The sequence below is a fragment of the Balaenoptera musculus genome, chromosome 11 (genome assembly GCF_009873245.2).
Source record: "Balaenoptera musculus isolate JJ_BM4_2016_0621 chromosome 11, mBalMus1.pri.v3, whole genome shotgun sequence".
In the NCBI taxonomy this organism is placed as follows: Eukaryota; Metazoa; Chordata; class Mammalia; order Artiodactyla; family Balaenopteridae; genus Balaenoptera; species Balaenoptera musculus.
Window position 1 is genome coordinate 33,897,891 of NC_045795.1, and position 26,090 is coordinate 33,923,980.

At 51.7% G+C, this 26,090-nt stretch overlaps 2 protein-coding genes across 5 annotated transcripts; one reads left to right on the forward strand and one right to left on the reverse strand.

The window, feature by feature from the left end:
* Positions 1 to 21,422, forward strand: UNC5CL (unc-5 family C-terminal like). 2 transcript variants are annotated; one of them, XM_036870789.1, is made up of 9 exons: positions 1 to 179; positions 13,166 to 13,611; positions 14,138 to 14,438; positions 15,180 to 15,442; positions 16,154 to 16,255; positions 16,517 to 16,584; positions 17,457 to 17,557; positions 17,709 to 17,822; positions 19,700 to 21,422. In XM_036870789.1, exons 2-9 carry the CDS (start codon positions 13,227 to 13,229, stop codon positions 19,920 to 19,922), a joined length of 1,557 nt encoding a protein of 518 aa, XP_036726684.1. In that variant the 5' UTR covers positions 1 to 179; positions 13,166 to 13,226; the 3' UTR covers positions 19,923 to 21,422. The 2 variants fall into 2 exon arrangements, with proteins under 2 accessions (XP_036726684.1, XP_036726683.1); XM_036870788.1 differs by lacking the exon at positions 1 to 179 and adding an exon at positions 9,465 to 9,546.
* TSPO2 (translocator protein 2) lies at positions 4,951 to 9,264 on the reverse strand. Of its 3 annotated transcripts, XM_036870791.1 has the most exons (5): positions 9,143 to 9,264; positions 8,688 to 8,844; positions 5,898 to 6,090; positions 5,404 to 5,545; positions 4,951 to 5,165 (listed from the first exon to the last, which is right to left on the reverse strand). In XM_036870791.1, the coding sequence occupies exons 2-5, from the start codon at positions 8,764 to 8,766 to the stop codon at positions 4,965 to 4,967; spliced, it is 615 nt and encodes a 204-aa protein (XP_036726686.1). In that variant the 5' UTR covers positions 8,767 to 8,844; positions 9,143 to 9,264; the 3' UTR covers positions 4,951 to 4,964. The 3 variants fall into 3 exon arrangements, with proteins under 3 accessions (XP_036726686.1, XP_036726687.1, XP_036726685.1); XM_036870792.1 differs by lacking the exons at positions 8,688 to 8,844; positions 9,143 to 9,264 and adding an exon at positions 7,491 to 8,160; XM_036870790.1 differs by lacking the exons at positions 8,688 to 8,844; positions 9,143 to 9,264 and adding an exon at positions 7,491 to 8,160 and having other exon boundaries at positions 5,898 to 6,110.
* Positions 21,423 to 26,090: the final 4,668 nt, after the last annotated feature.

Consider the following 26,090-nt stretch of genomic DNA (forward strand, 5'->3'; position numbering starts at 1 on the left):
ATGCAGGACACACCGCCCTGGGGAAAATGGTGACACCTGGGACTTTATTCCTGGTCACCGCGGTCTTCCATTCCAGTGGCCAATCCTGGCACCGCCCAGCTCCCGGCACCGCCCAGCTCCCGTGGCTGGTGCTTTGAGTCTTTGAGGAGAGCGAGCTGATAAGAATCATGCCCATTAAGGTGAGTAATAGTGTTCCCCTTTGAAAGGGTGTTTGCAGGGCCGAAGAACCTACTGGGAGAAAGCAATAAACTTAACAGTCAGCTTTTGAGAGGAAACTTTCAGCCCTTAGAAATGTGTTGGAGTAGGTGAAGGTGGAGGGGGGAGGGGCTTTTTCGGGTGCTCCTCTGAGCAGGTCATTTCTGGGCAGGCTGGGGGACCTCACAGATATAGACACTAGAGGGACAAACGGGGTTGATTAGATACCACTGAGGCTCCTGGCGTGACAAAGAGGGCTTCTCCTAACTCCCACGCCAGAAGAGGGGACCTCTGTTATGAAGGGTCCTTGAAATCTAGGTAGGGGGAAGGGGCCTCGGTGGACTCTGCTTGAGGATGGAAGTGACAGGGGTGGTCCAGATCTGAGTGGATCCCCCCAAAGTCAGGCTTTGTTTGGATGGGTAACTAGTTCGTCACTGATGAGGATCAGCAATAAATCTTTAAAACAAAAGGGTCTTGTGCTTGTTTTCTGGAACAACAGGAAAAGGGATCTCTGGGAAGACTCTGATACTGGGCTTGGAGTGCAGGGAAACCCCAGGAGATAGAATGGATGGTGGCCACCACAAGGGAAGCAAGACTTTGGAGCCCTGGCCCGGGCCTGACAGTACTCAGGGGCCTTACGCCTCCACTAGGGCATCACCTCTACCTGCCCGTAGGTAGGAGGGACCACAGATGCACAGAGAAAACACTTGCTGCACTCTGCCCGCCTCCCAGCCCAGCTGCCCAACGTTTATCCACTGGACATACACCTACCGTTCTGCCCACCTCACCTGCCCCTATGTATCCCCATTCTGCAGACATTGGCAAAAGGAAGAAGAATGAAGGGATCAGGGGAGAAAAGAGGGAACTAGGATACAGTAGAATGAGACATCACACTGCCTCCTGGGGTTGCTATTTCACTTGGAGCTGCTCCCCACCTCTCCAGACACTGGTGAAGGCCTTGTCTCTCCCCTACCCACCGAGTGAATCATATTCAGACACCAGGTGCCCACTCAGAGGCAAATGGAAAAACACTGCCCAAGGACACAGAAGCACACACACGTGACTTGGATGGTGGAATCCCGGGACACATCTGGCAAAGAGAGAAGGCAGCTCCGATTCGATTTGGGCACAACTCTAGGTAACAGGAGAGGAAGGGCTGAGGGCAGTGTGTGCTCCAAACCGGGCTCAGAACTGGGAGGCGGGGTAGAGGAAGGGCAAGAGGACAGGCAGGTGCGGGGGCTGGAGGATTAGAGGCTCGCACTCAGGAACCAAGGAGCTGGTGCTGAGGGGGATTTTAAGGATGACTTTGGGGTCAGAGGATAAGAGTTTGGGGTTGGAGATCCTGCCCTTTCCAGCTGTTTCTGCACAAAGCCAGGAAGCTGTGCCAGGCAGTCATGCTATTCCAGGGCTTGGGACACTGCCCAAATCAAGCTTCCTTCTAGGGCCAATATCCAAAACTAGAGGCATCTGGACCCCAGGACTTGTGGTATCAGCTTGCCCTGCAGAGGTCATAGTCACATGACAGGCATGGTGCATCCTCTCGGAGGGCCAGTTTAATTTCTAGAATTAGTTGGCAACGTGAATAAAATGTGGTAGCAAGTATCTGTAATGCCTACATGAGATGGTGATGGTAATGACAATGACAAATACTTCTGGGGTGTAGACTTGTTTAAGTGGAACTAGGATAAGAATCCATGCAGTGTGGCTCCTGAGCCTGTCCTCGATCAGTATTTATACATTTATAAATTTAAAACAGTTACCTGGATCAATGGAGTTATCAATTTAACTAAAAGCTTTAAAAAATCTGATTGAGGGGAAGTCAAAATCCATGTGACTGTGTAAGATAAAGAGCCCATCATTTTGTGTGTGTAACACTGGTCAGGCTGGCCCACAGACCTGTGGGGAAGGTCACTCACTCTCCCGGCCCTTAGGAAGTCTGGGAAGTACTTCCGCGGTCTCAGAGCAGGGTGGGTCCCCATGGCAGTGTGAATCAGAACCATGGGTGCTCATTAAACAGGTGGCCTCCCGGGGTCCCCTCCTAGGACAGCTAACATTTATTGAGCACCTCCTCTGTGCCAGACACATTTACTCTTACCCCAAATTCTCTGAGGTCCCCATTTTACAGACGAGGAAAATGAAGCACAGTGAAGTAAGTTGTACCTGGTTACCAGTTAATGACAGGGTCAATATCCAAGCCCAAGTTGGTCTGTCTCCAAGGCTGGAACTGCAAACCACCGTACCTTATGGCCCGCATTCCTCAAGTTGATCTGATTCCGTGAGTCTTGAGCCAGGCTGGAGTCCAGGCCGTCAACAAGGGCCCCAGGAGGTCACTGGGCCGCACTTTGAGAAGCAACGCCCCACGGCAGCTGTTCTCAATCTGCCCGCACATTAGAACCACCTGAGAAGTTTCAACAACTATTAATGCCTTTCCCTCCCCCAAGAGAGAGGCTTTTTCAATTGGTCCAGAGTGGGGTGTAGGTGTTGGTGGGGTGCTGGTCGGCATTGTCTTTTAATGGGATCACGTGTTCATTTATTCAATCAACCAATCAACAAAGATGTATGAACACCTCCTCTGTGCTCTGTGCTGCTCTGGGGCTGGGGACACAGAGGTGGGTGGGACCCTGTGCGTGCCCTCCAGGAATGCCGGTGATCGATGTGCCCAGCTGGGCAGACCACGCCCTTAGTGGAGGCGGGGAGGATGCAGATTCCTTCTCGCTTGTCCTCACTTGGTGAGCTCCAGGAACAGCCAGTCTCCTTCTCAAATGATGGTGTCCTCTGGCTATTCCCCCTGTGTGGTCCTTGGTTCCAGACCCAGAACACAGCTCACAGAACCAAAGGTTGTCAAAGCAAAAAAGGCCCTGGGCTTCCCTGGTGGCGCAGTGGTTGAGAATCTGCCTGCCAATGCAGGGGACACGGGTTCGAGCCCTGGTCTGGGAAGATCCCACATGCCACGGAGCAACTGGGCCCGTGAGCCACAATTACTGAGCCTGCGCGTCTGGAGCCTGTGCTCCGCAACAAGAGAGGCCGCGATGGTGAGAGGCCCGCGCACCGCGATGAAGAGTGGTCCCCACTTGCCACAACTAGAGAAAGCCCTCGCACAGAAACGAAGACCCAACACAGTCATAAATAAATTAAAAAAAAAAAAAAAAAAAAAAAGAACGGGAATTTCTAAAAAAAAGGGCCCTGAAAGACCATCCGTGCCTGGAGCTCTCAAATTTCAGCGAGCAGCTGACTGAAGTGCTGGGAGCTTGTTAAATCTAAAGATGCCTGGAGCCCACCCCAAAAGTTCTGATTCCTAGGTCTTGGGTGGGGTCCGAGGAATACACATTTTTAATAAGCTCCCAGATGGCTCTGGGACACCCTCAGCAGTGTTTCTCAGGTGGGCTGCACATGAGGGGGTCCTGGCAGTTTTAAAAACACTGATGCCCAAGCCCCTCCCTAGAGAGTCTGGTTGGTATTTTTCAAAGCTCCTTCCACAAGGTGCCGGGGCCTTCCAGCTGGCCTTGTTTAAGATTTGGGGAGCCAGCCCCGGGGCAGTCACTTCTTGCCACCATCAGGGCTTTGAGACAAGAGGAGAGGAAAACAAGAGGAGGGAAGAGAGGAAAATAAAAAAGCCAATAAGAAAGTTTAGAAAGAGAAGTAAGAGAGAAGGCTGGACAAGGAGCTCCTTCTGAATTCACTAGCCAGCACCGAGGCTTACATCTCTCCTTTTTCAACAGTTTTTCTTATTACAGTAATAATTAATTGATGTAAAAAACTAACAGTATAAGAGTATATGAAAACAAAAATAAAAAAGATCTATAATCTTATCAGAGATAATGACAGAAAGTCTTCATATGACAAATATAATGTATAATATATCATAGAACCATAATATATACTATGATACTGTTATTAGTGAAATTAATATAGTATAGTAATTAAAATAAATTAATTAAATAAAATTAATATAATGTAGACTAGATAATATTTTATATGTGATACATAATATATATTTATATTTATATATGATACATAATACAAAATATATAATCAATATAATATATAGCTTGACAAGTGGAATTGGTATACTTTTTTACTTTATCTACTTTTTGGTTTTGATCTTCTGTAACTTTTCAAAAACACTTTACTTTTCAGGTAATTAAAAATTTAAGTCCTGGGAATTCCCTGGCGGTCCAGTGGTTAGGACTTGCCGCTTTCTGTGCCAGGGGGCTAGGGTTCGATCCCTGGTTGGGGAACTAAGATCCCACAAGTCTTGCAGTGTGACCCAAAAAAAATCTGTTAAAAAAAATCCAAGTCCTAAATTTTGGGGTCAGGTTTGTGAGGGCATGTGAACAGAAATGGTGTGCCCACTCTTCCCACACGTGCACTCACACCTTCATTCACGTGTGCACATGCACACAGATGTACAGACACGTCTATTCCCACCCTGCAGCCCTGGACTTCATACACTCAAGTATACATTTCACATCATACCCTCAAAGATAGTTAGGATTTTATTTAGTGATACTACTAAATTAATTCTTATTAATACAGAATTTATTATTTTATATTAAGTGTGAAATAAGTTTCCTTCCTTTCCCATGTCTCTGAATCCTAATGGAAAGTGGCACCAGGGGACCTAGGACAGTGGCCACATTGGAGCGAGTCACCTTCAGGGACTCATCAAGCCCTGCCCCCCCCCACTGTCCCCACCCTAGCTCCACAGCCCTGCCTGAGGTCTCCTCTATCCCCACCCTGGCCCTCCCTCCTCTCCCCTGCCCCCTGCCTCAGTCACTCTTCTCCCACGTGGGCTGGGGCTGGTGCTCTGGACAAAGGCTGTCCCTCCACAGGCGATAGGTGATGGAAGAAACCACGGTGAGCCAGGCCAGGTAGGGCAGCAGGAGCAGGGCAGCCAGCTTGTTGATGGGGTGCCAGATCAGCGCCGTGCTCACCACCAGCCCGAAGAGCAGCAGCAGGTGCAGCAGGGCCTGGGCAGGGGCAGGGCGGTCAGGCAGGCTGCCCTGGGAACCGGCCCTCGACCTTTCTGCAGCACCCTGGACCTAGCGAGCCAAGTTCCCAGTGCTCTGTGCATGCCACGGAAGCTCAGAGAAGTCTGCCCAACCGTTACCTGCCCACACCTGATTGACCTGCTGTGCGATCAGCTTCTGGGGCCTGGTGGCCTCATCTTCCCCTACCCTATTCCATTGCTGAGCACTGGCGCCTTACCAGACCGGGGGGGTGGGCTGTGAACAAGAGAACCAGGACAGTCCAGCTGATGGCGAGCTGCACAGCATAGAGGCCGAGGGGCAGGGCCAGGGGCCACCCAAAGCCCCCTCCCAGGTCCTTCCACACCAGGTAGGAGGCATATCTGTGGAGAGATGGTGGCAGCAACGCTCGGAGGAGGGTGTCCTATGGTAAAAGGAGAAAGCCCTCTGGCTTAGGGCCTTTCGGTTACCAAGAGGGAATCCTTGTGGGCTGAAATCGGGGTAAGTGGGTCTAGGCATCATTTGAGGGCCGGGGGCAGGGGGGAGGTGGGGGAAGGGATGGGGATACTGGGAGAGGGGAGAGGAAGAGGGAGGGGTTGGAATCCGAGGCAGGCACAGAGGGGACACCCCAGAAGAGGCAAGATGAGGTACCATCCCTTTAGAGGTCAGTGTACGGCAGCAATTCAGGGATAGGAGACTTGTTCCCACCCCAGGGCATGAGAAACAGACACTCACCCCGTGATAGAGTAGATGGCTGTCCACACCAGCAGCACGACTCTGTGGGATGGGCACCACGGCAGCCTTCTCAGGCTGTCACACCAACCAGACATCCAGTGATGGGTGAGCAACCAGACCAGGGTGGGCCCCAGGAGGGGCAGGGCCACAAAGGCGGCCCCTTGAGGCCACATTCTCCTTGAGGAGGTACAGTCTGGGGAGGGAGAGAACACACTGACGGTAGCCTTCTCCTAGTCCTTTCCCCGTGTCTGCCCGTCTGTCTCCTCCTACCTGACACTCTTCCCTGGCCTGGGCCCCTCATAGGCCTGGCCTGGGCCTCCTCCCCATGATTGACAGGATTAGAAGGAAAAAAAAAAAATGTGGTTATTCTCAGTGTCTGGAGTGACTGCCTACTCCATCCTTTCCTGTCAAGTGTCCGTGAACATGTCCTGGAGGTGCTGGAGACAGGGCTGACCAGCCCGTCTGCCTGTGCATCTTTCTATCTTTCATAGAGGCCCCACTGGGTGAGCCACATCTTCCTCCTCTGAGCCCACACTGCCTTCCCCCTTTTCCACCCTCCATGGACTTCCTTTCTCCACAGTGCTTATTTGGCACTGGGAGCGTACTGTCTAGTATTGATAACTGCTTCTTAGTGAAAGACTCCTCTCCCCCAACGTGTGTCTGGCTCCTGGATCTCAGGTCCAGGTAGGCCCGTCTTTTGTGCCTCTCTCAGTGGGTGGCACTTGGCCAGGTACATAGCAAGCCCTCGATGGGGACAGTGTCTCAGACTGAACTCAACCAAGCTGACATAACCAACCTGGAAGAACCACATTTGGAAGGCAGGAGCCAGAGATCCTTGGGGGTCTTTTCTAGTCCAGAACCGGCCTGCCCAACTGCCCCGGGCTTATCTCGCTATACCAGACCAGCAAACCCCAGGGGCCCACCCTGCTCGAGCTCCCGCCCAAATGCAAACTCAGCTGAGTGACACTGTAGATTCCTTTCTCCAAAGTTCTCATCTTCCCCTCAGGAGCTGGGGGAGGTTCCCCCTCCATCTCTCTGCTTCCAGAGGGTCGGGGCCACAAACACAACCACCCAGATTTTTTTGTGGCCTGACTTCTCAAGGAAACCACTGCTTGGTCTTTGATTAAAACACTGCCATGCTCATTTGCATGTTGCTTTGCATGTCCTTTGCATGTAGGATGATGCACAGACCCTCCTCCAACCAAGGCCCCCACCCAATACCATGCTTCTCATTCGCCCATGATATTTCAGCCTCCTCCCCATGACTGACAGGATTAGAAGGAAAAAAAATGTGGTTATTCTCAGTGTCTGGAGTGACTGCCTACTCCACCCTTTCCTGTCAAGGGTCCATGAACATGTCCTGGAGGTTCTGGAGACAGGGAGAACCACCCTGTCTGCCTGTGCATCTTTCTATTTATCTTTCTCTGCTTCTCACCGTCCATTTTTTCACCTTCTGCCTTCCTGTGTCTCTATGTCTGTGTTTTCTACCTTTCTATCCAGTGTTGGAGGTTCCCCCTGACCCCCCTTCCCTTTTTCCTGTCCTCCCCACTCCTGGCGCCCCTTTATTTATTCCCAGGCCTGTGTTCTCCTTACCTCAGGCAGCATACCTCCCAGACTGAGTGCCGGGGATGTAAGATGTGTGGAGGGCAGAGGAGGGTGGGGGATGGGGAGAAGGGTGGAGTGGGGCTCCTAGCTGGCCTGCCCTTCTCCAGTGACAAGGGTGGTGACACTGGCTGGGGAGTCCAGGCTGCTGCCTGCATGGCCCGGAAGCGTTCCTCTCAGCAGGGGATGCCCTGGTCTGCTAGACCTGGCCTCTGGAGGACTCCCCTTGATGGAACTGTTGAGGCTTTGGTGCTGTGGGACCCGGACCTCTTGCGACAGCTGAGCCCCAGGCTGTCAGACTACTCATGCCTGTAGTCACTGCATCCCATGAACCAGCTTTGTGTCCACGGCGGTGGTGGGGACCCTCAGATTTCCCCGGAACTGGGGCTGTAACTGGGGCTGTCCCCAGTGAGGCAAGCACCAGCTTCGGAAATGATCTCATGAGACATGGACACAGCCCCTGGTTATTGCCTGCTAGTTGGCTTGGAGTTGAGCTTGACGGTTGTTTCACAAACCCCTAGAACCTCATGACTCAGAGGAAAAGGCAGCCAGCCTCCTGTGTGACTCAGACAGACCTTTGTCCAGCAAAGTCCCACACGTCCGCTCTTCATTCCTATCAAAGTTCTGAGCACCTTTTCCTTGCTTGTCCTTTAGACATGAGGTCCTCTCCCCAGGCTGGCTGCTCTCGACCATTCCTTTGCCCCATCTCTCCACTTTGGGGACCTGGGCACCCCTGGGAGGTGTTTATCCCCTTCTCCCAGGGAAGGCAGCCCAGGGGAGGGGGTGGCAGTCCGGGACAAGAGGCTAGAGAATCGTTAACTAAGACGAAAGCAGAAGCAGTTACTTATTTTCCATGGGAGATGATCACTTCAGGGCTGGGGGAGTGACCTCCGCTGCAGGAGGCCAGACCACAGTGACAAGTTACCACTTACTGAGTAACCATTTCGTGGTGTGCACTTTATATTTATTAGCTCAGTAATGACCATCGTTATCCCTCGCAAAGTAAATATTATTATGTGCATTTGACAGGCAAGGGAAGTGAGGCTCAGAGGGGTTGAGCAACTAGCCTACGATTACACAGCCAGCAGGTGGGTCACTGGGTTCAGTGTTGGCAGTCTGGATCCAAAATGCCTCCCCTTTTCTCTCAGCTGGCCCATTCATTCATTCAAGTCTTTATTGAACACCTACTTTGGATCCGGCTGTACTGAGAGCTGAGGATACAGAGCAAATGGCTGGAAAAACATCCCTCTGCACAGGGAGCTTTCATTCCAGTGGCAGAGTGTCAAAGGAAGGACCAGGCTGGCAAACGGCCTGAAGTTCAACTCTCCCCCAAGTGGCAGCATCCCTGTGGGCAGTGGAAAGAGCACTGGGTAGGGAGCAGATACGGCTGTGCCCCAATGCTGCCAGCAGCTCTGGGTCAGTAACTCGGTGCCTCCACCATCATATCTGTGCAGGAAGGGTGTAGAACTAGGTATTGTCTAAGCACCCGGACAGGCCGCAATGGCATCACCTGGGGGCTTCTAAGATGTAGAACCTTAGGCCCCACCCCAGACCAACGGGATCAGAACCTGCATTCTAACAAGGTCGCTCAGGCGGTTCGTGTGCATTATAGTTTGAGAAGCCCTGGTTAGGGTTCCTCTTACCTTGTGCCGTTTTAATAGTCTCTGGCGGGGGACAGCCACTGACCAGCAGAGGGCACTCTAGAGAGGTCTCACCTGTACCCAGGTTGTCTCCCTCTGTCCCCTCCCTTCCAGACCTAGACTACTAGTCCTAGACCTAGTACTAGACCCAGTCCTCTGACTCCTGCGATCGTCCCTCACCTTGGCTGGACTTTGCCAATAGACAGGGATAGACTCCCCACCCCTCCTTAGGGCAGCTGAGAGGCAGGACTTTGCCGGGAAGCGGGAAGTGCCAGGCCACTGCTGCCTGGATTCCCCGCCCACCTCCACTTGTCCGCTGGCTTGGCGACGGGGTCTGGCTGACCTCTCTCTCAGAGAAGGAACTACTGTTCCTGGAAAAGCCGGCAGCCTCTGGGAGCACCTACACGGTAATGTGAACACCCCCTGGGGCAGCTGGGGGTGGGGTGAGCGTTGCGATGGGGCCACCTGGGGCTCAGGGGAGGAGCCAGGCCAGCTCAGCTGGGCCTGGCGGAGTGTGGAGACCCTGTGCTGGAGGAGGAGAGGGGGAAGGGGCTTGGGAGAGGGCCACTGCCCAGTGGGTGTGAGGACCAAGGGGAGGCACTATGGAAATATAAACTATGCTGATGAATGCTGCCCATGACTTAGATTTGGACTCATCCATCCTGGTACCTTTTATGTACTTCAGTAATTGGAGATCTTTCAAGGAGTAGACACAATAAGAACCAGTGACGTGGGAGAAGGGTTGAGAGTTTCCTTAAAGGATACGAGCAGAGCTTTGCAGCAGGAGCCTGGATCCTTGTGCTGGAGGAGGCAACTCCCTAGGGTTAGCTGATGGCAGCATCCTAAAGGACCCTCATCTTGGGGAAGTGCTACCCAGCATGATCAAGGGTCTGGGGCAAGACAAACCAGAGGCCTGGGTAATAAAGGGTCAGCCATGGGGTTGGGAGGCTTCCGTCTGCATTTACCTGGTTGCTGTGCTAATAGATTTGGGACCCTTCCCCTTCCTGGGGCAAAGGGGAGAATGGAGTGAGGGCCAACGCAGCCTGGAGAGCTGTCAGCCTGGGAGAAGCGGGGCTGAGCTGGGGGAGGAGTTAACCTGCTTCCGGCCAGGTAATGAATGGGCCCCTGTGAGAGGCCTTCCAGGTTGGAAGGTTGGGCAAGGGGACTCTTCTGCGCCACCCAGTGGGGTGGAGGGGATTTGGACTCTGGTCTTTGGAAGCCCTGGAGAGGTTGTTGCTATAGAAATAGGGAAAGCCCCTCCTTTCTTTCCCAAGAAAGAAAGCTGGCCCATCCCCTGCTGCTGGTGCCTTGGTGGGCAGGGGGTTGGGGGGGCATCACTCGTTGTGGCACCAAGGATGTGCCTTTAGTTCCTTATGTTTATTTTTCCTTGTATTTATTTTTGTTTCTTTCTCTTCTAACTTCATTTCCTCTAGAAGTGGAAACGAAGAGACCCTGGGGAAAAAGAAGGGGCAGGGAGAGAAAGGGAGTGTTTCTGGAAGCTCTTGTCATCTTTGCTCATCCTTCCCTTCTGCTTTCAGTTGTAGCTTAATAATCTACCCTCTGTCCTCCCTGGGGGAGATAACTTGGTGTCCTTATCTGGGAAATGGAGATAAAAATAAAAGCTAGCTCATAAAGCTGCTGTGAGGATCAAATGAGCTAGGCCACGTAGAGCGCTTTAACACACTGGCTCAGCAAATCTCCGTGAATGTTAGCTATTATTATTACAGTTATAATTCCAACTGTCTTTACTATGGAAGGACCGAAAGGATTGGATGGGACATAAAGGGAGGTCTGCGGCTCCGACCCCCATCCCCACCAGATTCAGGCATCGCCGGCTCACTTACTTCACTTGTGTCCCCAGCCAGGGGCACGGTCTGCAGGGTTGCATGTTAAGGCCAAGGGAGCAATGCCACGCCTTCCCTTCTTGTCTACATTTTCAATGAGGACACTGGGGGAAACAGATCCCGCCCCAGTGCTCCATCCTGACAATACAGAGAAGCTGTGGCCCCTGTTGGGGATTGGCGGGGGAGATGGGAAGGGGGCTTAGGTTTCATGGGCCCTGAGAAGGAAGGAAGAAGTTGGGCAAGGAAGGGGCAGGAGGCTTGGGGCAAGGCCTCAGCTCTGGGTGGGTGGCATAAGTGAAGGGATGATTCACTAGTGCAGATCCTAGTGAATCAACCATGGGGACCCTGGCGACTTTGAAGGAGGATATGGTGTCTCACAGAACTCAGCCTCGGAGTAAATGAATCCCATGCCCTCAGAAGCTCCATGAGAGCTGAATAAGACATCATTGTTGGCAGGACTGAGCTTCCCACAGTTCCTGGTCCACAGCTGGTGCTCAGAAATTGTTCATTTGAGTGGGAAAGCCACACGTGACAGCATATGGTCAAGAGTTACTTAGTATGGTGGGAGGCAGCGGTGAGAGATTTCAGAGGGCGAGACTGTCAAGGGCTGGTGAGTGGGGGCCGGGACGGTGGATGGCAGTTACTCCTGAGCAGGAGGGGTCCAGGCAGGTAGATGAGGCAGGTGAGGAGAGCATGAAACAGAGAACAGCAGGACCAAAGGCCAGAGGCTAGAATTAATGAGCTGTGAGGAGCCTGGTCTTGCCCGAGGGTGGAGGTGTTGGAAATTAAGGGAGGAAGAGGGAAAGTAGGAGGGGGAGGCAGTGGATTCTGAAGGGCCTGGGGAAGAGCTGACATCCTCACGGGAAAGTTGCTGGAAGGCCCCAGTCTGATGCTGGGAACCAGGTGAGCCTCACCGGAGGCCCCCACCTTTGGTTTTCTTTCTCTTTTTGCTTCCACTTTTAACTTTTGTTACTCTTGTATTTTACATATCCCTGTGAACTACGCTCCAACCTTTCTGGCAGAAGGAGGGGCATAAATAAACAAACATATTTGGACAGGGTTTTATCATCTACAGAATGATTTCCACATGATCTCATGCCATCTTCACCATCACTCTGAGAGGCTTTTTTTTTTCACTTTTATTCGTTTTTAAAAAGAATTACAAAGTTAATATACAGACACGCTTGGTGGGGGGATTCAAAGAGTACAGAGAAAAGAGTTTAAGAAAATAGAAAGTCCTCTTTCACGCCTTCCAGCTCCCCAATTTTTCATCTCTTTCAGTAATGACCAATGGGAATAGTTTGGGGTGTGTCCTCCCAGACCTGCACGTCCCAGGCAGGAATCACTAGCACATGTGGCTACTGAGTCCTTGAAGTAGAGAGAAGCCCAATTGCGATGTGCTGTGAGTGTAAAATACACATGGATTTCGAAGACTTAGTATGAAAAAAAGAATGTGAAATATCCCAGTAATTTTATATTGATTACCTGTTGACATGATAATATTTTGAATATATTGGGTAACATAAAATATATTATCAAAATTAATTTCTCCTGTTTCTTTTTACTTTTTTAATGTGGTCCCTAGAAAGCTTAAAAGCACATCTGTGGCTCACGTTATATCTTTATTACAGAGCACTGCTCCAGACCTTTCTCTATCATTTATATCTATACACCCATAAATATGTATCTACAGTTGTATATAGTTTTGTTGTTTACATTAATGAGATCAGAGGATGTCTAGCTCTTTGTGACTTGCTTTTCTACTCTAAGATTTTCCTATGTGAGCCCATGTAGATCAAGGGAGCTATTTTGACAGATGAGGAAACTGAGGCACATTAAACAATAGGACGAGCTCACAAACAATAGTGACCAAGGTGGCATTTGAACTCACATTCTCTAACTCCAAACCCAAGCTCTTTCTGTCTCATGAGAGAGAAATTTGATGTACTAGGTCATGGGGAGCCATGGCAGTTTCTTAAGGAAGAGAGAGAGGGAGAGAGGGAGAGAAACTAATAAAGAAATTAATTTCTTTAATTTCCGTTAAAGAAATTGATCTGACCGGGGTGCATGGGTGCGCTGGGATGAAGACAATTTGATCCCTCATTGCAGCCGCTTAGAAGTCAAGTCTTAGCCTCCACGACCTTGAAAAGGCTTACCTGACACTGACCTCTTTTCCCCCCAGGCCCTTGGCCTCGGCTGGCACAGGGGTGCAGGGGAACTGGCAGCATCAAGTGACCAGGCGGATGTGCTCCCATGAGAGTTCCTTCCAACCCGCCCAGTTCCTACTGCTGGTGGGGGTTCTAGTGGCAAGTGCTGTCCTTCTGGCCCAGTGCCTTCAATGGCGCTGTCCTCGCCGGCTGCTGGGCACCTGCTGGAAGCTGGAGAGCCAAGAGGAGCCAGCCTCCCATCCCACTCCCCTACCTGAAAGTGAGTCCTCTGCGGAGGGCCCTCCAGCCTCGCTGCAGGAGATGGCTGCCTTCTACCAGGAACTGCACACGCCCACCCAAGGCCAGACTGTCATCCGACAGCTGATGCACAAGCTGTTGGTGTTTTCGGCTCGAGAGGTGGACCACCGCGGTGGCTGCCTGATGCTCCAGGATACGGGCATTTCCCTGCTCATCCCGCCAGGTAACAGCACCCAGCTTCCTTCTCAGCGTACAGTTGTTCACATTGCACATTGGACAAGGGCACCAACTCCAAGGGAGCACCATTCAGAGACATCTTCATAATTTTGAAAGTTGCTTATATGTTTAGTATGACGTTCTTGACTCCAAAGATGGATATATTACATATTTTTTACGACAGTTTTGTGGCAGGCAGGTGGAGGTAAAGGGCCTTGTTTTAGTGAACAGTGTGTTATGATGATTCTCCCATAAAGGGAAGTAAAATGTCTGGAGGAAGAGCACCTTTTGCAAATTCACACAAGGCCCTGAGCGAGCTGGCAGCAGCCCTTGGAGAAGGGGGCGACTTGCTCAGGGTCACATCCCAAGTCAGTCACAATCACCTTGTTCTCCTTCCACACTGCCTCTCCAGTGCCCTGCTGCACGCCCGCTCCTGGGCTCCCACCCCACCTCCTCTCCCACTCTGTCCTGGCCTCCTCTGCTGCAGGGCTGTGCCTGCCTGCTGGGCCCATCTCAGCTCTCCCCCTCCCCAGGTGCTGTGTCTGTGGGCCGCCAGGAGCGGGTGGCACTGATCCTGGTGTGGGATCTGTCAGACGCCCCGTCGCTGTCCCGAGCCCAGGGGCTGGTGAGCCCCGTGGTGGCATGTGGCCCCCATGGGGCCTCCTTCCTGAAGCCCTGCACCCTCACCTTCAAGCACTGTGCCCAGCAGCCCAGCCAAGCCCGTACCTACAGCAGCAACACGACCCTGCTGGACGCCAAGGCCTGGAAGCCGCTGGGGCGGCCAGGAGACCACACCTCCCGGGATGAATGTCGCATCCACCTCTCCCACTTCAGGTAGGCACCAGCCCGTCAGCCTGTACTTCCTGCCCCCTTTCTTTGTCTGCCTGATCGTCACCTCTCTGTAGGGGTCTGCCCCTTTATCTGTCCAAGATGGCCTGCAAACCCCGTATCCCCCTGTCCTTCCCCAGTCCCTCTGTCCTGGTGCCTATGGCAGCTTATCTTGCTCCAACCCCATCCAGAACCGTGCGTCCCACCGTGGTCCCTCTGCCTGTCTAGAAGGGTCTGGCCCAACCCTGGTCCTGTGTCTAGATGGGGCCTGTCCCATCTCCACTTCTGTCTCTAAAATTGTCTGTCTCTTCCCTGTGGCCCTGGTCAGGACTGTCCCCAAGCTGTCTAGGGCACTTTGCCCCTCCAGTTCTCTGAGACTCTAGCCCATGGCACGCCTGTCCTTAGCTATGTCTCTCTAGGGTCTTAGGTCCCCCTGCCTCCCAGTCTCCTTGCCACCCACTGACCAGAGCAGGGCCATGCATGGTGGCCCTGAGCCCAGTGTCTTCCTTTCCCATGCTGGCTCTTCTCCCGACCCAGGGACAGTCACTGTGCCATGACTCACGTCCCTTCCCCCTAGCCGACCCCTTCACCCCAGTTCTTCCCTACATGCCCTGGAATGTTCTCCTCGCCTCCTTGGGAGCCCGCACAGCGGCCCCTGGTGCGGTGGGAGCCCGGTGGCAGGTGGGATGGTCTCCCAGCCTCCCTTGCCCCACTGTGCACGGTCCCTGTCACCGTCTCTCCCCGCAGCCTCTACACCTGTGTGCTGGAGGCAGCTGTGAGCAGGGAAGCCCGGAAGTGGCTGCAGCTGGCCGTGTTCTGCTCGCCGCTGGCCCCCGGGCAGTCTCACCTGCAGCTGCGCGTCTACTTCCTCAACAACACACCCTGTGCCCTGCGGTGGGCTGTAACCAATGAGCAGCCGCACGGCGGGTGCCTGCGTGGGCCCTGCCAGCTCTTCGACTTCACCGGGGCCCGAGGGGACCAGTGCCTGAAACTCAAATACATCTCCGAGGGTGAGGGGGACAGGGCCAGGCGACGGCGCATCGGGGAGCCCGCTGGAGGGAAGGGTCTGCGCCTCCCCTGTGGTGGAAACCTGGGGGCCTCGAGTTTCTTTCTGAGATTCCTGGGCAGGCAGCAGCTTCAGGGGGGCCTTCTAGCTCTTGCTGCTGCCTCTTGGAGGCCCCGGCTTTCCCACTTCCTCCCTCTGCTGAGGAAGCCCCGGTCCCTCCCTCCGTGGGAGGCCAGCCGAGCCAGGTGTGTGGCGAGAGGAGAGGCATTGCACCCGCAGGGGCAGGGACGGAGCGGGAGGCTTCTCTTGTCCCACCTGGATGGAGCCGGTGTCAGAGGGGGAGGCCCAGTCTTCTTTTCCCTCGTTCTTTTGTGGGTTGGCTGCGGGAATTGACAGTGGGGCTAAGGGTGTTTGTGGGGTGTGGACAGGGCGCGCATGCGTGGCTGCACCTGGGCTAGTGGATGGGAGGGAGGGGGTTGAAGGGGAGGGTGGAGAGGTGGGGGGAGGAGTCTGGGTGCTGGTAGAAGGAAGACCGCTCCCAGGGTCCCCACCCAGGCTCTGGGGCCTCCCATCCACTTGAGTCACCCTCCTGCCTTTGCTCCCTCCCCATCCCTCTCCTCAGCGCCCTGCACAGTGCCTGCCACAGGGTGACCTCCTTAAACCCTTGTGGAAGTCTCCCCTCTTGAGGCCCTCTGTCCCTCTGCCCCCTCCCCAGGTTGGGAGAACGTGGACGACAGCAGTTGCCAGCTGGTTCCCCATCTGCACATCTGGCATGGAAAGTGCCCCTTCCGCTCCTTCTGCTTCCGGAGAAAAGCAGGTAGCCCAGGAGCCCCGTGTCTACCTCCTGCCCTCTCCTCTCCCCTCCTGGTCACCCTGGAGCTCTACAGCTCCTCATCTGGCCATGCCTGCAGACCCTCTCTTAAAGGTTAGGGGCTGCAGCAGATCTCTGCAGAGAGAAAGATGGGAGGCTACGCAGCTGCTTCAGATTTCCAAAGCCTTACACTGGAGTCCCTTTTGCTCTCCTGCTCTCCTCTCCTGGGCCTTTTCCTCTCTCACCTGCTACGTCTCCTCTTTGTAGCCAATGAGAACGAGGACTGCTCAGCACTGACCAATGAGATCATTGTCACCATGCACACCTTCCAGGATGTGAGTTGGAGCTGAGGGGCAGAGGAAGGGCAGGGCCTGGGGGAGTCCTGGGCAAAGTGGGCGAGGGTCTGGTGCCTAGGAAGTATGGCTCTAATCACATAATCAAGCCGGTGAAGAGGGCATTCTTCCAGGGGCAGGGACTGCCTGGCCTCCAAGTTACCCTCCATCTTTGACTCTCCTGTCTATCCCTGGATGAATCTAGCAGGAGGGTAAAAGAACCAAACCCTACATGAACCCTTTCTTCCAACCTGGAGGAACTTGGGCATCAAAGAGAAGTGGTTTCGTTTCTTTCTGGAGAGATTGTCTACATCTGAGAGATGGTGCTGTGTATCTTCAGGTGGAGAGTGACCCAGGAAGGGGGTCTTGAGTAGGTGGGATGGGAGTTAGAGATCCCACTCTCCCGAGGGAAGACATGAAGAAATCAGGATTGGAGAGTCTTTGGGGAACCATGTGGCATCTTACTGGAGAGTAGGCAGATACCCCTCGGGGTATCACTTGGGGAGGAGGAACCAAGGAGAGGAGGAATGGAGGAAGGGGGCACGTATGCCCAAGTTCAGTGTCTCTATTATTAGATGACCTCCCCTGCCCTTGACCCTACCCAGGACTTCTCCTGGTGTCTTAGGATGTACCTTGTTTGGTCTTCATGTCCCAGGTCCCAAAGAGCTCTGAGCAAACTTAAGGCTGAAGGCTGTGGGGTTGGGGAAGCAGAGGGTAGAGGGTGTTGATTGGGGTGGGGCTGTGTCTCCTGGTTAAGTGTCTCCGGTGACAGGCTGAAGGAGAGACACGAGGCATGGAGATGGGTGCCCCGGCTTCTGGTTCAGAGGGATGTCTCATGATCCCTAAGTGTGTTCCCCGCCCCTCTGTTGGCTCAGGGCTTGGAGACCAAGTACATGGAAATCCTCAGATTCCAGGCATCGGAGGAGGAATCCTGGACAGCGCCACCCCCTGTGACCCAGCCACCCCCATGCAACAGGTGAGGTGGTGGTTGCTTGAGCTGCTGCCCGGGGGATGTTTGGGATTCCTGCCTTTGGGCTTGCAGGGCGAGCACGGCATTGAGGTGTCTGTGGAACCAGGCTGGGTCTCTTGATCCTCCCCTCCAAGGACACCCTTTCCCCCTGCCTCAGGCTGCCCCCAGAGCTCTTCGAGCGGCTGCAGATGTTGTTGGAGCCAAACAGCATCACTGGCAATGACTGGCGACGACTGGCCTCCCACCTGGGGCTCTGTGGTACGAAAATCCGGTAAGAGGGATGAGGTCCGGTAAGAGGCACAGAGGGGGAGGGTGGACTGGGGTGGGTGTTCTCAGGACCCCTTGGAGACTGGACCATTCACAAAAGAGTGACTTAAAAGTCAGGGAGCGGCTACTCCCCACCCTATTTCTCAGAACAGGGTTGACTTCATTGACAGTGATCTCATTGGTTTGGGCCAAGCAGTCCTCGTTCTCATGGCTACAAAGAGGAGAGGACACGACAGGTGAGAGAGGAAAAGGCCAGGGGAGAGGAGCAGCGGAAGTGAAAGGGACTCCACAGGAAGGCTTTGGACATCTTTCTATTTTATCACTGTGTTCTTGGTACCTAGAATGATGCCTGCCTCATGGCTGGTGTTCAATACATAAATATTGGTTCAATAAATATTCAAAATGGATCGGTTGACATGTAAGTCATTGGTACATACTGAGTGCTTGACATACTGTGCCCTGAGGGGCAGAACGGCAGACTATAGGATAATGTGTATAAAGCATGTAGCTGAGTGCCTGGCACAGGTTAATTCAATAAACATTAGCAGTAGTGGGGACAGCGCAGCCATGGTCTCAAGAGAGATCAGTAAACCAATTCTGAGCTAAGCCCCGGCACCCGGATGATGACGGGTGGTCAGGGAAGACTTCACCCAGGAGATGGGACTAGAGTTGGATCTGGAAAATAGGGTAGATTTTAAAATCACCCATTTATTAAACCTTTATCAAGTACCTTCTAAGTCCTGGAAAACCTATGCTAAGCATTGGGATACAGGATGAATGAGATATGGTCCCAGAACCAAGGAGGTCACCCTCTAGTAAGGGATACAGAGAGCTTAAAAAAATCAAGGCAAGTGCTCCTTTGACCTTACTGTATGCATCCCATATTGCATAGCAAGTTGAAAACAGAGACACAAAATGGCTGAAGCAAGAATAATGAAGACTTATGTCAATTACAGTTGACCCCTGAACAATGTGGGAGTTAGAGGTGTGACCCTCCATGCAGTCGAAAATCGTAGTATAACTTATAGTCGGCCCTCCATATCCACGGTTGTGCCTCCACAGATTCAACCAACCAGGGACCAGGTAGCACTGTAGTATTTACTGTTGAAAAAATCTGCATATAAGTGGACCCACATAGTTCAAAGTGGTGTTGTTCAAGGGTCAACTATATATCTCCATTAAATAAAAAAGAATAATAAAGACTTGTGGGAGCTATGCCCAGAAGTCTGAACTGAGGGATGCAGAATGGTCTCCTCCACCTGGGAGGTGGGAATGAGGGCTTCAGAAACAGGTGTTGGGGAAGTAGGGGATCCACCTTCCTGTGTGCGGGAGGAGAGGAGGAGAGGAGGTGGTGGGTCTGGTGTGTTTAAGGTGAGAAGGAAGCTTCACGATGGGAGCAGGGAGAAAAGGTCAGAAAAAACAGGGCAAGGCCAAGTGGTGGGTAAGCCAGAAAGTCAGGGGAAGGGGCTTGGTTAGTAGGTGAAAGAGACTCTGGAAGGTTTTTGAGCAGGGGAGGGTCACGCCTGGGAGCAACTGTTTCCTTAGTGATGGGTAGGATGGGGCCTGGGATGGGGGGCTGGGGGAGAGTGTGTTTGGGCTGGGGGTGGGGGGTAGAGAAGGCAAATACAGAACATCAGAGCTGGAAGCGACCTTAGAGGTACGCTCACCCAAGCCCTCGTGTAAGAAGAGGAAACTGAGGTCTAGAGGGGAGTAGGCTTTGAGCAAGGGCCATCTCCGATTTCAAGTCCTGGGCCCTCCCACCATCCCGAGCGCCCTGGAAGGCAGTTAAGAGCAGGATGAGGACCAGAGCTGGGGGAGGGGGTGGATCTCCCTGTAGTGCCCCTCCCCCCCCTCACCTCCTCCCCGCACCCTCCCGGCCAGGTTCCTGTCCTGCCAGCGCAGCCCCGCGGCAGCCATCCTGGAGCTGTTTGAGGAGCAGAACGGCAGCCTGCAGGAGCTGCACTACCTCATGACCATCATGGAGCGGCTGGACTGCGCCTCCGTCATCCAGAACTACCTGAAGGGGACGCAAAGCGATAGCCCAGCCCGGGTCTGCTGGGTCGCCCAGGAGAACCAGGGCCTGGAGCTGGATGAGAAGCTCTGAGAGCCCCCGCTATGGGGCAGGGTGGAGCTCTGTCCACCGGGATGTGCCCCTACACCTAGGAAGAAAACAGCTGCAGTTCCTGGCTGTGCCCACCGACCTCATCAGGACCCTTGGACGGTGCCTGGGGCCACCGCGAGTCCGGGCGCCTCCTCGGGTCAGGACCACCCTTTCGGCCCACGTCGTCCTGCGTGCAGATCCCTTCCTGGCCGGCAGGGGGCGCAGGAGCCCAGGAGATGGCCCCAGCGTGGCCAGCCTCCGGGAAGCTATTAAATAGACCAATGGACTGTTAGGCTGCCCTGTTGGCACCCCTTGGGGACTGGTTAGTCCACGAGTATTCACTGAGCACTTAGTGATACCCGGCACTGGACTGGGTGTCATGGGGACTCCTGGAATATATGAGGTCGGGTTTGGAGCCTTGTGGAAACCACAGTTCTCCTGTGGGAACCAAGATGCCCTCGTAGGAGCTGAGGGCAAACACTAAACCAGCAGCACATGCCCTGTGGTTAGGGGATGTGGATGTGGTATGAACTGTACCTGCATTAGGAGTTGGGAAGGGAGGGAGCTGAGTATGGGCTGGAGCAGTGAGAAAGCATCATGCAGGATGTAGGAGAGATGATTTACAAAGAGTGAGATCTTAAGGTGGGGGAAGGCGGATATGTGACTGGACTTACAGTGGGAGCCGGGTGAGCGTGGGGTGCTGAGTCATCAAGGAGCCCAGCGTGCTGGGTGTGAGGTGAGAGCAGGACAAGGGTTCAAGGCCAGATCTAAAGATAGACAGTCGTAGCTGGCTGTCCACCTGTCTCCTTTGACTTCCTTTGTCTCTTTATCCTCCCATCCTTGCCTTGTCTTCCTCTCTCTGTGCCATTATCTCTGTCAGAAAACATCAAAGCTGAAAAGAAACTTCAAGATTATTATTGTTGTCCAACCTTTTAATCTCTTTATCTTGAACTGTGTGAGTTTTAAGTCTCTCTGACTTCATTTTGCTGTCGCTGGTCCCTGCAGTGGCTCCGTCCCTGAATCTGTCTCTCTTTCACTCCTGGCCTTAGCATCTTTTTGTCTATACCTACTTAGTGTATCTGCCCTTGTGTGTTTCTTTCTCTGAAATCCTCAGTTATTTCCCTCAGGTAAGTGTCTCTAAACCACGGTTAAGGATCAAAGGCTATTGAGAGACACTGGTCTACCCTAGGAATGGATGGGTGGGGATTTTACCCCATGAGTCAAGATCCACTTTAGGGTCAGGAAATAGAGGATAGGGATTAAAGAACATCCCATTCAGTCAACTCTTTATTCAGCACCTACTGCGTGTTAGACACTGTATAGAATATAAATCAGTAGTCTGGGTCCTGAAAAGAGAACAAAGGATTTGACTCAGTTTAAGCAATTCTTTTGTTTGCAAACAGGTGTTGTTAATTTTTTCAAGGGCAGACAAATGATCTCTCTGGCAACACTAACAATTTCTTCTGTATTTAATTAAAAAATATTAAAGCTTTTTCTATGACGAACAACATTGTATAATAAAATATGAAAACTGCCTTTCTTTGTTACTAGCTGTATTTTGCTCAGACTGATAAATTTGAATGTGGGTATGAATGGTTTTATGCGGTAAAATTGTACTGATGGGGGCCGGCTGGAGAGAAGCATTTTGTAGATTGTGCTTCCAGCGTGGTAAATCAGGGAGGTTCTCTTCCCTTTCTGTTAGAAGCAAGCCGTCAGGGTGGGGCCCTCTCACCCTCCCCCTCCTCCCCTAACCCCATCCATTCTCTGTTAGTCCTCCCACCGCATCAGGGGCTGCCAGCCACTCCAGGCTGGTACCTTGGCCTTCTCCCTCTTCATTTGGCTCAGGATTGAGCTACTAAGAGCATCTTTCTCCCCTGGAGCCTGGTACAGTTTTCCCCTTTCCTCCTATTGTCTATTCCTTGCTTTCCATGCCAGCCAGAGTCATCTTTATTTTGTGTTACTCCCTACCCTGGAACAAATCACTTTAAGAGTGTCAAGTCTTTTGGAATTGTGAATAAAAGCCATGAAGGAGGGACTTCCCTGGTGGCACAGTGGTTAAGAATCTGCCTGCCAATGCAGGGGACACGGGTTCGAGCCCTGGTCTGGGAAGATTCCCACATGCCGTGGAGCAACTAAGTGCATGAGCCACAACTACTGAGCCTGCGCTCTAGAGCCCGCGAGCCACAACTACTGAGCCTGCGCGTCTGGAGCCTGTGCTACGCAACGGGAGAGGCCGCGACAGTGAGAGGCCTGTGCACCGCGATGAAGAGTGGCCCCCGCTCACCACAGCTGGAGAAAGCCCTCGCACAGAAACGAAGACCCAACACAGCCAAAAATAAATAAAATAAATTAATAAAAAAAAAAAAAGAAAAGAAAATCTGCCTGCCCACATAGGGGACATGGGTTCGATCCCCGGTCTGGGAAGATCCCACATGCCGCGGAGCAACTAGCCTGTGCACCACAACTACTGAGCCCACGTGCCACAACTTCTGAAGCCCGTGCGCCTAGAGCCCGTGCTCTGCAACCAGAGAAGCCACCGCAGTGAGAAACCTGCGCACCGCAACAAAGAGTAGCCCCTGCTCGCTGCAACTAGAGAAAGCCCGCACACAGCAACGAAGACCCAACGCAGCCAAAAAAAAGCCATGGAGGAAGGGGGGGTTCTAGGATGGGAGGGACTACCTTCTGGCCCCCACCTTAATCCGTCAGAATGGGCTCACAGTGCAGGGAAAGGGAGTCTTGGATATCTTGAGGTAGGTGGCAAGCTCCCTGATGCCTGTAAGGTGGATCTTTCCTTTCTCAAATCAAACCTGATTGGCACACATTTGCCAGCACCTAAAGCCAAGAGATGGCGTGTTCCGGGGGCATTGGGACACTTAGTGGTCAGCCCTGACTCTAGTGCTAATTAGCCTGGCTCTTCCCTTCTGGTTTCAGTCTCTACTTTGGGATGAAGGGACCATGTTCAAGGCTCTCCAAGGGCCTCTTTTGATTTCATGGGCCTGTGCAGAGATGGCACACAGGTGATCCAGGGAACATCCACTTGGGGACTTTTCTTTGTGTATTGCCTTTAAATAGAGCAAGTGGTCACTGCTTGTGGCCTTACCTCCAGCCCTTTCCCTGGTAGGTTACCTCCCTGGTCCCTAAAGACACCAAATTTGTGACTTCTCTTACGCATGTTGCAGAAGCCCATGCCTAAACTTCCACCTGTTATGTTTAGAGCCGAGAGGAGAATGAACAATAAAGGTCGTGTCCAGGTCTGCAAGGTTAGAGTCTCCAGTGCCCAGAGGTAACACATGTCCTTGGGACCTCATCTGCCTGCGAGTGACATTCATGCCAATGTCAGATCCAAGCTGTCCATCAGAGTACAGTGAAAGCCACATAGTGAAGCCTACAGTTTCTAGTAGTCACATCAAAAAATGTAAAAAGAAACAAGTGAAGTCAGGTTATAATAATATATTTTGCTTAACCTAATATACCCAGAATATTATAATTTCCACATGTAATCAATGTAAAACTTATTAATAGCATATTTTACATTCTTTTTTCATAAAGTATTTGGAATCTGGTGTGTATTTTACAATTACAGCACATCTCGATTTGTATCAAAAGTGTGCTAAATTTTCACTGGAAATATTTGATCTATATTTAGCTTTCATAAAATTTATAGCTGAAAAAGTATATTTACATATACAAGTTAAACAAGCTGAAAGTTTTCCAAAAATGGAATGAGGTATGAATTAAAAAATTTAAATCAATTGAAATAAAATAAAAATTCAGTTCCTCAGGGGCACCAGCCACATTTTAAGTGGTCAGTAGGCATGTCTGGCTAGTGGGTTCCGTGATGGACAGTGCAAGTCTGGATTATGGACCGAGCTGGGTATAACTTTATAGTATACTCGCCTATTCATTCATCAAACATTTGCTGAACACCTGCCCTGCACAAAGTGTTGGTTATAAAACTTCAATGAAGAAGAGAGCATTCTTGTTCTGTTAGAAGCTCCTGGGATGGTGGGAGTCAGAGAAGAGCACTTGCCTTCCATCCCTCTCTGCACCTGACTTAAGAAGGAAATAGGGGATGAGGCCCAGGCAGACACTCTGTGCTGCAGGAATGACTCAGATGGCAGCGTGGTACTGAGGCATGGATTTAGAGTCAGCTGTTCCTGGCTCACCCAGCACATCAGGTGGGTTCTCAGTTGCTGACAACAGAATCCACTCTTGCTGGGGATTACAGACAGGAGATCTTACCCTGAAGAATAAAGAATCATTTGGAGGGCTGAGAAACAGGACTGAGGTAAAGTTTCCAGAATGATGCCCTAAACTGGGTGGTAGCATCAGCCCAAGGGGGGAAACTGGCCTTACTGTGGCTGCTGCTACCAGGCTCTGGAGAGCAGGACCTCAACTTTACTGCAGCCCCTCCTGCCACCACCTCTGCCACTTCTGAGTTGGGAACCAGACCTCACCACCACCTCTGAAAGCTGAGGCCTCTGCTGTCATCCATGCCGGCCGAAATGGAAGCTCCAGGCACTGCCCACCTTTTCATACTACCCATTTCTGAATCAAACCTCAAGTGGAGGGAGAGAACATCAGAGAGTCAGAGCCTAGATCACATGGTGAATCCTAGCTGCAAAGGAGTCTGGAAATTTGAATTCTGACTTTAATACTGGGAGGATGGGACTCATTACCTGCAGATATCCCCAAATATGGAAAAAACTACTCAAAAGGTGATGGACAGCTGTGAATATGATAGATGTCCACTATAGCCAAGGTGTGGTTAATGCTGTGGTTCCAGGGAGCAAACTCTCTTCACGAAAATAGTCATGCCCTCAGCAGGTGTTGGCCTTATTCCCTGACTTGCAGAATCTTCTCAATAAAGCACAACTGCACACATCCCTCAGGGCATCCCTCTGATCCCTGCACAATCCAGGATCAGGCTTGGACACGTTTCATGAGCACACAGCAAAAGGTCGCCAGCAGTAGTGAACTGATTTACTCAATGCCTTCTCCAGCCCCACTTGCCTTCCTGTACTGCAGAGGCTGAAAACTAAACCTACATTTCCCAGGCTCCCTGGCAGATGGGGATCTAGATGTGTTTAGGTTCTGCCAATCAGCTGAACTCAGGTCGGACTTTGATTTGGCATTGAATAATGGGGGGAGTTGAACAGGGCAAGAGGCTGGTGCCTGTTTTGAGGAGTGGATTGAAGCGGTCCAGGAACCGGCAGTTGTGGCTACCCCTTCCTGACATGACAGCTTTCTCAGTGGCGTGGTTCTGCGGTGTGGTTTGGGGACTCAATACTGGAAGTCCTACTTAGAGTCTATTCCTTTAGCCTTTCCAATGATTCTGTGAACTATCTAGAGTCCATAATATATTGCTGTCTGCTTAAACTAGCTCGAGGGAGAATCTATCATGTACAGCTAAGACCCCTATCCAATGTGCCCATGAGTCTTTCTCTGGAAAGACTGTCCTTTGTTCTGTGATCATACCCTTTCTTCTTTGCTGGTGTCAAAGGGCCTATTAGCTTATGAAAGAATAGTAATGGAGATGATAGTTTTATTAAAATGCCCTTACTTGTCAAAATAAAAAGGTAGTGATCCTATGTTTATTTTCCTCTTCCCAATTTAAAAAACGAAACAAATAAATTTATTGGTCTTTGAAATTCAAAAGCCTGGGAATATTCTTTTATGGGTACTGTCATCCTTATTCATCCTTTTTAAAGCCTTACACAGGTATGTTTATTCATCTACTCAGCACATTTTTGACTATTTATTATGTGCTTAGAATCCCTCATTTATTTCCTTATCTTCAGGTAATCTTTCTCACACTGGCTTTGTTCTAATCTATGCTAGTTTCTTATTGGTAGAGATGTTATGGCTCCTGGCCAGCAAAAACTATCATCAATACTAGCTGGTTAGTGTCATGTAATAAAGACATTAGCCTGAGGACAGGAATATGCTTTATACTAGCTATCGACCCTCAGGTGGGAATAGATTTGTTTTCCAAATAAACTAGGAAAGATGCACTCCAAAAATTAGACTAATATTTATGAAATGCTGAAGTGGGTGAAGATGGGATTGTAGAAAATTCCTTAGTTGGGTAGAGAGTAGAGATGGGAATAGGGAAGAGTCTAACACTTGATCCAGGGAGGAACTGGCCATCCTGCCCCTGGGAATCCCAGA